This window comes from Humulus lupulus, chromosome 1 (genome assembly GCF_963169125.1).
Source record: "Humulus lupulus chromosome 1, drHumLupu1.1, whole genome shotgun sequence".
NCBI classification, from domain to species: Eukaryota; Viridiplantae; Streptophyta; class Magnoliopsida; order Rosales; family Cannabaceae; genus Humulus; species Humulus lupulus.
In genome coordinates this window covers 42,121,764-42,135,541 of record NC_084793.1, presented here as the reverse complement: position 1 = coordinate 42,135,541, position 13,778 = coordinate 42,121,764, and the positions used below count along the sequence as shown (strand labels likewise).

The following is a 13,778-nucleotide window of genomic DNA, read 5'->3' as shown; positions in this document are numbered from 1 at the left end:
GATTTTACTGTTTTCGGAAAAACTAGGGTTTTCCCACCTGTATTCAGAGTCAAAAAGTTTTCTCAAAAAAAAATTTCACTTTCACATTTTGATCTATTTTTTCAAACTGCTCGCATATTTATACTGTTTATACTAGGATGTTGTTGGTCGTATAAAAGTTTAACTTTATACACGAGCAACACTATCCTTGTTATTCTCTTTCACCTATCTATTGGTCGTAAATTCTCACTTCCCCTTTGCACTTCTTAGATATTCATGCACGATCCTTGGGGAGGTGAGAGACCAATAGATGACGATCTTCTCGCGTTGTTGTTCGAGGACCAAGAACAACATTCCTTTCCCTTCCTTGAGCCTTCATTTCCATATCAAAATCCCACGACCAGCCCTTCAGTCAGTCAGGCACACATGGGTCGTGTCAAATACACAGCTCGTAAGAAAAAAAAAACCCACCAATTCTCCTTCTAACCAACCAGCAACCAATACTGAGGGTCCATCAAATGACCCTCGACCTTTAAATTTCTCACCACCAGACATTCAACCAAGAGCCTGCGCTCACGATGGCCCCCGAGCAGAAACAGACTGGTATGTTGCCCCCCTAGTGTCATATCGACCAGGACGATGGCCAAGTATTCCAAGAAGTACGGGCTTCCTGGAATTACTTTACATAAACCCACACCCGACCAAAGGGAAAACGTGCCTGGAGGCGCCTTCAACGCCTGGTCGAGGTTTCACATCGAGGCAGGGACAATCTTGCCCTTGCACGAATTTTTCCAAAGGGTGGCCAATTATTTCGAGGTTGCCCCTTTTCAAATAACACCCAATGGATATCGAGTACTAGCATTACTCTATATCTTTTAAAATCACAAAAAATGTCATGTGCCTACACCACATGAGATCAACTATTTGTTCGATCTTAAATCCAACCCCAACCAAAACAACACGGGGTTTTTCCACTTTTGCCACTAGGAATCTGCTCGCATATTCCTGAGTGATGTTACCTACAAATCCAACGTAGGAAAATACTTCTAGGAGTAATTTTCTTACGACAAACCTGGTCGCTGACAACATGGCTTTCACTCAAGGAGGTAAATTTTTAAATCTCTGGTCGTTTATTGTTGTCAGTTTTTCCTTTCATTATCCTTAGCGAATTGGTGTTGCGCCTAGGTCCATGGCACCGACCAGACCCCACTCTAGAAATGGAGATAAGGGCCACAGCCTTAGCCAGCATGACGAACATAGAAAAGAGCGTCAAGGAGTTGGTCGGCCTTTTGGAACCTCACCAAGAAGTGAGGGAATCCACCGGGGTTTGTGCTACTGGAGAGGAAATCCCCGAGCAACAACAAGATGTGTCACAACCCCAAAGGCGACGACCAACGGGAGTGACCATCCGAGAACCACCCAGCAACCCTCGGGCTGCTACTGCCCCTGCCCACCATGGGAGGGGAAAACAAAAACTACCAGAGTATTTTGGCCCTATATCCAAATCCTCTGACGAGAACGGTATAGACTTCTCACTTTTAGATAGCTTGCCCATCACCTGTCACTTATTTGATAGGGATGGCAACTTTACATTTATGACCAATAATTTTAATTCGAACTTCTTCGAGGCAGATAGTGAATGTTGATGTAGTTCTATAAATAATATATCGACCAGTAATAATACTTCGGGTATACTACTTAGAATTTCCCTTTCCATTATTCCATTACTTCTCCAAACCACTTTGTCTGATCGTTTTTTTTTTTGCTTTGCAGTCATGCCTTCTGAAGATGCCTTCGACATGTACGCCAATGTCGAAGCTCCTGCGAGCAAAAATAAATCAAGCAGGAGGCATCCAGGGGAGAGCAGCAGTGATCCCTCCAGAAAAAGGTCTTGAACAGAAGATCCTCCGGCTCCAACTCCTTCCAGAACTACAACGCCTCCTCCTCCTCCGAGCAATGGCCCATCCTCCGAGCAGGCAAGGGGATCCTCGGCCGCTGATTTGCTGAACAATGCCTTCAACGCTACCTATGAGAGCTTCAAAGACTATCCAGGCACCGTCCCAGCAAGGAAGCCTTTTCCCATCTTCCCCCACTAAAGCACAGCCAGGTCATGAGTCGTGGGCTTTCTGAAGTCCTCAGTGTAAGTGTGTTTTTTCTTTTTTTAGTTTCAGTAGGGCAACATTTTCTCTAAAAGTCTCTGGCCGTTTTACTTTTTCTCTGTTCGCAGGGTATCCTAACCATGAGCCATGGTTGGCGTCGTGCTGAGGAAATAGAGGCCAAACATGCCTAGGAGACCAAGGTGTGCGAGGAAAAAGTTAAGGCAGCTGAACAAAGTTGCTAGTCTAACCGAGGAGTTGAAGAGGAACCAAGACGAGCTGGCCAAAGCTGTTACTGGCAAAGAAAAGTTTAAGGAGGCTTCGGAGAACAACTTCAAAGAAGCGACCAAACTCCAAGAGGACCTGGAGGCCAACATGAAGGAGGCCAGTGAACTGGAGGAGCGGGTCAAGCTGCTCGAGGAAACCAATTTCCAGAACCTGGAGAAGTTCAGAGGAGAAACTTTCAATTACTTCTATCTGTTTTGGAAGAACAACCCAGGAGCGAAATTACCTTCCTAAGTAGATGAGGCAAGTCAACTGGGGAAGTGCAATGCTCGCTTGGAAGAGGAAAAACAAGCTCAGGTTTCTCCTAAAATTTCCTTGGCGACAGGCATTGATGGTGCCGAAGAAGATGCGGGGACAATACTCGACCAACAATCTCAACCGTATCCTCCTCCAGCAGCACAATGATAAAAAAAATTCTTTTAAAATTTGTAACTAAATCATACGAACAACAGTTCGTTATGTTGAGAAAATTTTGCTGCGTAAGGCAGCTTTTCTTTTGATTTTTAATTACATCCGAGCAGCAATTGCTCGTGGTGTAAAGACATTTCATTATGATATCATAATATTTGCTATTATTATAACATCTGTTCGTATGACCAAACTTAGCATAGCACTTTGTTTTGATTTTACAAAATTAAACCAAAAATGTTAAAAAATACTCTAAGTGGCGTAGTATGCTTTCCCTTATTTTGCTCGTGTGTTTACATATGCCTATTGATATGCTTTGCTTGCTTGGTATCTTATATACCCCCCAAGTGATCGAGGAGCTTAGGGTTCTTAGTCACTTTCCATGACCAAGTCCTATTCGAACATTACTGCTCGCGTACTTATAATCAAAACGACAATATAGCAAAACAACACACGTAATGAGAACATACTTGTAATGAATACAATAATTGGAAAGAAAAACTGGCTGCGCACAATTCCTTTTATTTCTCGTAATAAAGGGACAAAAATCATGTTTGTACAAGTGATCAAAAATTGATCTTACACTTGTAAGCGACCAGTCGTATAATTGACTAGCCCTTATTCATAAACTTGTAGAAAGTAAAATTAATACAAGCCAAATCTTTAAAAAGAATTTTTCATTGATAATACTTGCGTAGGTGTTCTCCATTCCAATAGCGAGGAATGAGATATCCATTTAACCGAGCAAGTTTATATGTGCCTGGTTGAAGGATTTCTTCAATCTAATACGAACCTTCCCAGTTTGGTCCAAGCACTCCGGCAGCCTGATCGCGAGTGTTGAGAAAAACTCTTCTAAGTACCAAATCCCCCACGTTAAATTTTCTTTCACATACTTTAGAGTTAAAATATCGAGTGACCTTTTGTTGGTAAGCCACTACTCGAAGTTGAGCTTGCTCACGCCTTTCATTAACTAGGTCCAAAGACTCCATCAATAATTGGTCATTAGTGCTCTGGTCGTATGTTAGCCTTCTATGTGATGGTGGATTTAACTCAACAGGCAACAAGACCTCATACCCATAGGCAAAGGAAAATGGCTTATGGCATGTTGCTATTTGGTGGGATGTCCTATACGACCAGAGTACTTCTGGTAGTTGTTCTGGCCACGCCCTTTTTGCTTCTTCGAGCCTTTTCTTCAACGTGTCCTTCAGAGTCTTGTTAACGACCTCAACTTGTCCATTTGCATGTGGATGAGCTACTGATGAAAAACTTTTTATAATTCCATGCCTTTCGCAGAAATCAGTGAAAAGATCACTGTCAAATTGTGTGCCATTATCTGAGATAATTTTCCTTGGCAACCCATACCGACATACGATGTTCTTGACAACAAAGTCCAATACTTTCTCGGTCATTATTGTTGCTAGTGGCTCAGCTTCGGCCCACTTTGTAAAGTAGTCAACAACAATTACTGCATACTTGACATTCTTTTTTCCTACAGGTAAAGACCCGATCAGATCAATTCCCCATACTGCGAATGGCCATGGGCTTTGCATCTGTTTGAGCTAATTTGGAGTTGCTCGCGGTATCTTGGAGAATCTCTGGCACTTGTCACATTTTCTAAGGAAATCCATAGAGTCCTCATTCATGGTAGGCCAAAAATATCCTTGCCTTAGAATCTTTTTCGACAAACTCTGCCCCCCAGCGTGATCTCCACAGAAACCTTCGTGGACCTCTTGTATCAGTTCCTTGGCTTTCTCCTTAGAAACACACTATAACAAAGGCATTGAGTATCCTCTTCTATAAAAAATTCTGTCAACCAGAATAAATTGAGTCGATTGTCTTTGAAGCATCCTCGCTTTGTTCCTTTCCGCTGGCAGCAATCCCTGTTTGAGATATTCGATGATGGGCGTCATCCATGTGTCTGTCGCTTGAATCACTAGTGAGGATTCTTCCATTTGAATGCTTGGTGCCAACAAATGTTCAACTGGTACTATGCTCAACGTGTCGGCATCTTTCGCACTTGCTAACTTGGCCAAGGCATCAGCATTTAAATTCTAATTGCGAGGCACTTGTTGGAGAGTATACTTTTGAAATTGTGCCAATAAGTCCTTTGATTTGTTCAACTAAGCAACCATCCTAAGACCCCTAGCTTGATACTCTCCCATAATTTGATTAACGACTAGCTGGGAATCGCTATATATCTGTTCGAAAGCTAGTATGATCCTTATCAGGTGGATGCATACTGATTTGATTGTATCCAGAGTATGCATCCATGAACGATAAAATTTCATGCCCTGATGTAGCAACGACCAGTTGGTCGATTCTTGGAAGTGGGAAACAATCCTTCGAGCAAGCTTTATTAAGGTCTGTGAAATCCACGCACGTCCACTTGCCATTCGACTTGGGAACTAGTACAGGATTAGAGACCCAAGATGGATAAAACGCTACCCTAATGAATTCATTTTCCTTCAGCTTCTCGACTTCTTCTTTTAGGGCTTTTGATCTGTCTTTGTCGAGCAGCCTTTTTTTTTGTTGTACAGGTGGAAAGTTTTTGTCTATATTTAAGACATGGTTGATCACCGCTGGGTCTATCCCAACCATATCTTTATGAGACCAGGCAAACACCTCCTGGTGCTTCTTCAAAAATTCCATTAGTTTGTTTTTTGTTGTTGTCTCTAAGTTTTTACTGACTTTCACAACCCTGGTCGGATCTGCTTCTTCTAATTGGACCTCCTCGAGGTCCTCCACGGGTCCAATGTTCTCTTCGAAATCCCCAAAACGATGATCTAAGTCTCTATCCTCACTTTGGGCAACACCCTATTTGGTGACATGTTCACCTGATTGGGCTTATGTTTCATTTGTTACCAGCAACCTTTTCTCGGCTTTTTCTCCCGATCCACCTCTTTTTGCTTTTGTGATCGAGGAATTATAACATTCTCGTACTTCTCGCTAGTTTCCCAACACGCATCCAATTCCTGCGTCGGTTGGAAACTTCGCGGCCAAATGCCATACTGAGGTCACTGCCCGCAGATCGACGAGAATGGGCCTTCCAATCACAGCATTATATGCGGAAGGACAATCAACTACTATGAAAGTAACGAGTAATGTCATGTTCACAGGAACAGGTCCTGCTGTGACTGGAAGCCTGATTGACTCAGTTGGCGCGAGTCCTTCACCGGAGAAACCATAAATGGTTCGGTTGCATGGTTCCAAATCTTGCAGGGATAATTTCATTCTTTCCAGTGAAGATTTATACAAAATGTTGACCGATCTTCCTGTATCTACCAACACTTGCTTGAACATCATGTTGGCGACCTGAACACCCACGACCAGAGGATCAGAATGGGGAAATCGAACATGTTGAGCGTCTAGCTCGGAGAAAGTTATTGATTCTTCCTCGACGTTCAGCATTTCAATATTATAATCGTGACGTAAGGTTCTAGCATATCTCTCTCTTTCCTTCCCACTGTCACCTGCTATGTGTGGTCCTCCACAAATGGTCAGCAATGTACCAGCAACTAAAGCTGGATGTAAAGGAGGTGATGTTAGGAGTGTGTCCTAAAAGCATGTAAAGACATTTGTTTTTCTGTGAATAAATAAATACAACGGCTTATTATTACTGTTATATTTAGATTGTTAAATTATTATTTGAATAATTTTGTAAATATCAAAAAAATTCCATATTCATTATTGAGGATGTGATCTTGTATTAGTACGAGAGAATTAAGATCACATGAATGAATAAAAATAGTCAACAACAACAAATTAAAGTTATGGAATTCTTTAATTGGAGTTGTAAGTATGATTTACTGAGTATCATAATGATACAAATAATCTAGATTCGGATTATTTATGTGGAAAGACATTTCGGTAAATGTGCTTTATATAATATGATTATATATGACATGGACTGATATGAATTAAAGTCTTTATTCAAAAACTATTTAATAATAAAGACTTGTAATTCATATCATAACTGATGATCATTTATAGATCAACCTAAATCCTGAGTGTTCATGAACTCATGTTCATGTTTATTAAATCTTTTGATTCATTCGTTAAGGTCTCTTCAAAGAATGAGGCTAATGACTTTTGTTTTGGAGATTTAATATCATGAATGGCTGGGAACATGTATCAACAATACAGAATCTAATCTTTCCTAACGGATCGTATATTAGTTCCCTTAAGGGTTAATTCTGGAACTGAATGATTTTGAGCTCAAATCTATAATTAGATTATAGATTAATTATTCACTAGTGAATTAATGGTACTTAAGGAATAAGAAGTCAATTAGAAAGGTAAAATGGTAATTCTTCCATTCTAATTTATGAACTAATTAATTAAAAGGTTGAACTATTGTAAGATGGTTATATCAATGGACGACTTAAGAAAAAGATTTCTGTAAAAGTATATCTATAACATAAAGAGTGCAATTATGAATTTATAGTGGAGTAATATCAGAATTAATAAATTAACTATTATAATTAAATAATTTATTTATTGGAGCTTAATGTTATAGGTCCATGGTCCCCGAAATGGCTCAAACAAACACTGACAAAGGTAAATACAAAAATGGGCAAAAATGACTTATGTGATAAGTAAAATATTTTTTTATGTATCAAAGATAATTATTGTTTAATTATGTGTGATTAATTAATTAATTATTTGATTTAACAAAAATATAATTAATTTTGAATTAATTTATTTTTGGGATTTTTGGTATTTAAATAATAATAAAAATTGGAAAAATCACATGCCATCACAGGCATGTGGTACACGTGTGGCACAGTGCACAGGCATTGTGCTACACGCATAAGAGAGTATACTCAGTCTCTTGATTCCACAATTTTAGTTATTTAAATATTAAATAAATAATGAGATATTTTAATATGATTAAAATATTATTATTTAAACAAAAATCTGATAACTGATCAGTTATTTTGAATTTGTTTCAAATAACAAATATTTTAATATATAGGATATATTAAATATAGGATATCAGTTTTTCACAGAACGTAACTTTTCAGGGATAGAAAAATATCTAGGAATCTCTCTCAGAGAAAGAGAACAGTGACATAAACAAAAGTCATTGTTCTTCACAAAACCTAGGTCCAAAACTTTATCAGATCTCATGTGTTGAGAACATCTGATAAATAGTTTATTGCCTATTATTTGTATAGCGAGCCCACACTCATTCTTTGTGTGCCTGAGAACATTTTGGAAGATCTTGGTGTGAGATCTCGAGGATTTAGCCATACGAAAAGATAGCAGCAAGGAAGGACCTGAGGTAATTTTTCTATTCATGTCCTTGATTCAATATAGATATGCATGTGAAGAAGTAGATCTAGAAATCTTATGGGATTAATCTAACAATTTGATTGTTGTTCCGCTGCGTATAATCTCTGATTTGATCGATAAAAACCAACACGTGAGCATTGGCGTACATGTGCCTGCTCGTTGCCTTCTTGAGCCTCTTGTTGAGAACCTCTAGCTACTCGCACATACCTCCTAAGATGTCCTTGTATGATAACACCCCTCTCCTCTTGTCGTCGACTAGCATTCCTCCTGCCAGAGTCCGCCTCATTATTATCATGGCCATCTCTAAATTGTGACCTATGATGATGCGACCTACTGTTCGCACTATTTCCCTCTCTCCCTGCTGGAATGTCCCAATAGATAGGTGGAGGTCTGCGTTGGTCAATAGGTCCCCTGGCATTATTATGTTGTGGGGGACCCCTGACCGCAGAACCTGACTCTACCTGCCTTCTACTCCCCGAAGGATGTTGTCCTTTGCTCGGAGGGTTTTGTTCCTCAGCCGTCTGGTGTCTAGGGCTTCTAGGATGTTGTCTGGCCCTATTATGCCTTTGTTGCTGGGTGTTATCTCGACCAGCGCGAGAGGGTGGTTGCTGCTCAGGATCCTGGAATGGCCTCTCCTGTTGAGCAGCAGGGGGTTGCTCAGGCCTCTAAGGATTCATTGGGTGTGGCAGATTGTGGTGATGTTGGGGATGCTCTGAATGTGGATTTTGTTGTGGGTGAGTACTAGGTGGCTGATCCGGTTGGGAGGCAGGTGTAGGATGTCCTCGTGCCAACTGATGGTTGCCTCCAAGGCCGCAGTGGCATCCCTTTGTTGGCAGTCCATGTCAGCTTGCCTCTCATTCAATTCTTGGTGCTGCCGGTCAATCTCCCTTTGCTGCAATGCCATTGTTTCAGTAACATTTTCTTGATTAGCTTTCAAATTAGCTAATTCGTCTTGCAACACAATCAAAGTCATCCGCAAAGTCTCAGAATCCATCTCCTCCTCTTCCAATTCCACCTGTGGCTCATCCTCAGCCACACCTTGTGGATGAGGTTGATTTGGCACATTCCTAGAGGTTTGCCCAGTTTTCCTAGTTGTTTTCACCATTCGATCTTCTTGGAGGTCTTGATTTCAGCTCTCAATGAAAGCACCAAAATGCTGACCATTGATTTGGTCAACGACACATAGTCAAATAAAACAATAGAAATTAGATGAATTCAAGTCAAGAAGATAAATGACACAATGATTTATAGTGATTCGGCCCCAAGTGATGGTAATGACCTACATCCACTTAGTGTCCTTATTAATGTAATGAGAACCTGCGATCAATAAACAATGGTTTACCAAGTTTCACAAGCTCAGTAATAGATACAAAGAATTGTGTAAGAACCATCATTTTCTCTCTTAGTTCCTCCAAAAGTCCATCTCATGAACCATTTGAGTCTTATTTATAGGCTCAAGGATCTACCTCTGGGCTGATGGACCTTGATTACATTTAATATAAACATATCTGAATAATAATGGAAATTACACTTTTTACATAAATGCAAGATCAAATAACTCTAGAAAATATCTGATATGCTGCCCCCAGCATTCTGGTCGCCTAAGAAATATGTCCTCTACCGTACGGATTCTCCTTTGTTCGATAGTCAACCAGAACGTAACTACTTAAATAGTCACGCACATCTCACGCGCGTACTAATCTTGCCACGTCATCAAGTGAATCTTTTTTGGGTAAACACATACGTTATAATGATATAGATGAAACAATATATCTTTTATATAAAAAGTGTGTAGATAATAGAAATTCTTTGTTTTAAAGGTTTTTTATTTTCTTATTGTTAACTTTAATAGAATATTCTTATATTTAATGGTAGATTATAACCATTACTTAAATTTAAATAAAATAAAATAAAAATTAAAAAAAAGATATTTTTGTGATATTTTACCATGATAATTATTTAAAAATAATAAATAATTAAAAAAATTAAAATAAAATATTTTTGAGATATTTTACCGTGATAATTATTTAAAAATAATAAAATCATACATTTTATAACTTAAATAAAATTTAATTAAAGTTAAAATTATGTATTAGATTAATATCATATTAAACATATAATATAATTTACTATCAATTAGCAACAAACTCTTTTTAAAAAAAATTTAGTAATAAACTTAAATTTAAAATCCACTTATAATATTTAATATTATATTGAACATATAATATATAATCTCTTGTTGTCACTCTCAAATTCAAAAACTAGAACAAACATAAACTTAAACAAACAAAAATAAATTATTTAATTAAAATAGAATATTTATTTAAAATTTATATAATAATAATATAAATTTAATAAAAATAATTAATAAATTATATTTATATATATATAAATATATATGCAATGCCTATCCGTTTCATTAACTACTACCATATATTATTATAATTTTTAAGTCATTATATATACTTGTCAGAGGATTGCAATTTTTTTTTTTAATAATTCTTAGAGATATTACGATATAGGAGGTTTACCAATAAGGACAAAATAGGCATACGCATACGCATACGCATAGGCAGAAGGGATAAAGTCACGCAAGAAAGAGAATCTGGAAAATAATTGATAAAAATAACTCATTTCAAAGTAAGTGTTTCTATTGGGCAACTTAAGGTGCTCATAATTGATAAAATAACTCATCATTTCAAAAGTAAGTAGAATCTAATATTAAATTGTAATAATAACAATGTTAGACACCAATAATGCTGATTAGCAGTTCTCCTTCAAAGTCCTCTAAGCTCATTATTACATGATAACGTAACCCTTTAATTTAATTAAACAATAATAAATGAAAATGGTGCTACTAAGAAATAGTTTGCTGAGAAGGTTATGCAAACTGCCAAATTATCAATCATCATATAGATGGATATGATCATGATCATGATAAATAAAAATCCAAAAGTTTAAAAGATCCAAAAAGAAAAATGTGAAGCAGTCAATTATAGATATTATTATTTGAACAAACAAAAAAAAAAAAAAACCAACTCTACAATAGATCTCATCCTCCCTTTATACCTATCTGCAAGTGAGAGGGTAATTTAACTAAAAAGCCAAAGGACAGAACAGACCAAAACAGCTTTTTTCAAGACAAAAACCATGCTGAGGTAAAAAGCAATTTTTATTCCCTAAAAACAGATTTAAGTGATTGTAATCAAGAATTGGAAGTTCCATAAGAATAGTAAGTCTCTTGAGATCTTTGCTTAAAAACAATTCTTGAAAGTATCATCAAATTCTGCATTTCCAATTCCATCCAACACCATTTCTTGGTAACGACATTCACGGCTACAAAACGCCTTCTCACCTCTGCATGCAAGTAAAAACAAGATTACAATATAGAATTATACACTTATTTTAACATCAAGTACAAGATATAGAAAGAGGGTAGTTCTGATTTTTAATAAAAATTACCTGTAAATGTAAATATCAACCTTCTCCTCAAGGTTCTTCTTGCAAGTATGACAAAAGCCAAGGAAATTACTATCTGGGAAAGAGTTAGACTTGTGATCCGATAAAGAATAGAAGCTCTCCACAATGCAGTTCTCAAAAATATGAGTTGTTCTTGGCACAGGTCCATGAGAGATCACACATGTGTAGTCCTCAGAATTCTCCACATCACTCACAGAGATCCAACCACCAGCTGGGATTGCTTTAGGAGAAATAATAACATCCTTTGTTTGGCTATTATTATTACTCGAGTTAATAGATCCAGTACATGAAGACACAATATGTGTATTATTCCTGGTTTTGATTCCAAACTCAGCTGTAGATTTTGGAGACTGGTCAGTAGAAGAATGTGTAGAACAAGGTGGTAAAGGTGGGATTTGAACTCTAAGCTTAGTACCCAACACAACTTTCCTATTACAAGACTTGGAAGAAGATTTGTCTTTGGTGTGTGTTTTGTGATCATTGGATATTGGGTCAATTAGAACAAGGCTGATACCTTTTGCCTCTGGTTTTTCCCATGAGCGTTTGTTTCCCGGGAAACTAATCTTGGGGGATGTTGCTTGGTTCCTAGAATATGAGAAGGGGTTTGAAAGAGAAGAGAAGTGCTTGGTGTCGAGGACTGAAGTGGGACTTACTAAACCGTTGTCTTTTTCAGATTGACCTTTTTTAGTAAAAGCTCTGAACTTCGGTGAACCAAAGAAAGAAGATGGAGCTTTTTTGGTGTCGTTTGGGGTTGGAGAAGGTTGAGAGCTGTGATCAGCCATTAAAGCTTGCTGCTTGCTGGTCACTGCTCTAGATCTATTCCTCAACATAACTCTTCTTCCAAAAAGAAAAACTAACAAATACTTTATCAAAATCTGCAAAAAGAACAAGAACAGAGACCTCAATTAATCCCAGATATCTCTCACACCAAAATATTGAATACCCTCTTAATTTTAAGTAGAAATGAGTGTGTGTGTGTGTGGGTGTGTAATAAATTACCTCAAAATCAGATGTAAGAAGCACGAGCTTGAGATTCCCTTCACTTCTTTTGAGTAACAATAAAGAGAAAGGAAAATAATAATAATAATAATAATAATAATAATAATAATAAAATTAACACTTCAAAGTGTTTAACAGGCCTCCTCAGAGATATAAAAATGAGTCCTTGTTAAATCTCTGTGGCTTCCATATCGAGTTGAACATTAAAGTAAAAGAAAATAAAGTAAGAAACAGAGAAGTCGGTTAATTTGTTTGACTAGCTCTATTTTGTTTTTGTTGAACTAAGCAAGAGAAAACTAAATTCCAATCATAACAGGTCGCATGCAAGCCATGTGATCAAGATCAGAGCTGATGCAGAAAGCTCTGCTGGCATTTTATTGAGAGAGCCCTTCTTCTGGTGAGTCTCTCCAACCAAATCAGGCTTGGCACGAATTGCGTTCTTTGCTAATTCCCATGAGGAATAGCCATCATTACGATCGATTAAATGAAAGATAAGGGCTTGTTTCTTTCTCTATCACTATTTGTTTTTCTCTTATATATCATAATACAACAAAATCACAAAATTCTAAGCTCGACTTTCTGTTAGTGGAATTTTCATTCAGGCCAATCGTGTATCACTCACTCTGCTGCCACTCCCCCTTCTCTTTAAACTTTTTCCAGTTCTGAGTTTTTGGCAAACTTAGATAAGAGAGAAAGTGACGAGAGGATAAGAAAAAGGAAAAGGGTCTCAACTTTAAAAAGAGAGCTGAGTTTTTGTTTCGTTGTTTGTTTAAACTTGTAAGGTATGCCTTTTTAAAGAGAAGAAAAGAGATGGCTTTTGCTATTCTTGTGCATGAGAATTGACAATTACGGCTGGCCTTGCTAGGTCACTTGTTTTTTGACAAAACAACTTTATTAGAAAACAGCAAACTCACCTCACCTCACCTCATCTCCCCCCACCCCACCCATGTTTCAATCTTTGTTGAACAGTTAAATGGTCGTCGTTTTGTCGTATTTCTTTGTCGTTTTGCCTTCTCGTACACTCTCACCTGTGGTAGTCATGAATAAGGAAATAAACGCACGCACTTGCAGGAAAATGCTGAGATCACCCAACGTTTTCTTCATCAATACTCTTCTGGGATTCCCCCATCTCGGCGTGCACATTATCCATATATTTTAGTACATACAATCCAAGTCTGCCTTACTGTTTTTTTTTTATTTTTTTTTCTATTGTAATATTTTGTTTATTAATATTAT

The 13,778-nt window shown here is 37.5% G+C and overlaps 1 protein-coding gene across 1 annotated transcript; it reads right to left on the bottom strand.

Annotated features, from left to right (window-relative positions):
- Positions 1-11,044: 11,044 nt before the first annotated feature.
- On the bottom strand, positions 11,045-13,338 carry LOC133791709 (FCS-Like Zinc finger 8-like). The gene is made up of 3 exons (XM_062229629.1): positions 12,543-13,338; positions 11,526-12,418; positions 11,045-11,420 (listed from the first exon to the last, which is right to left on the bottom strand). Exons 2-3 carry the CDS (start codon positions 12,371-12,373, stop codon positions 11,318-11,320), a joined length of 951 nt encoding a protein of 316 aa, XP_062085613.1. The 5' UTR covers positions 12,374-12,418; positions 12,543-13,338; the 3' UTR covers positions 11,045-11,317.
- Between the last annotated feature and the right edge of the window lie 440 nt (positions 13,339-13,778).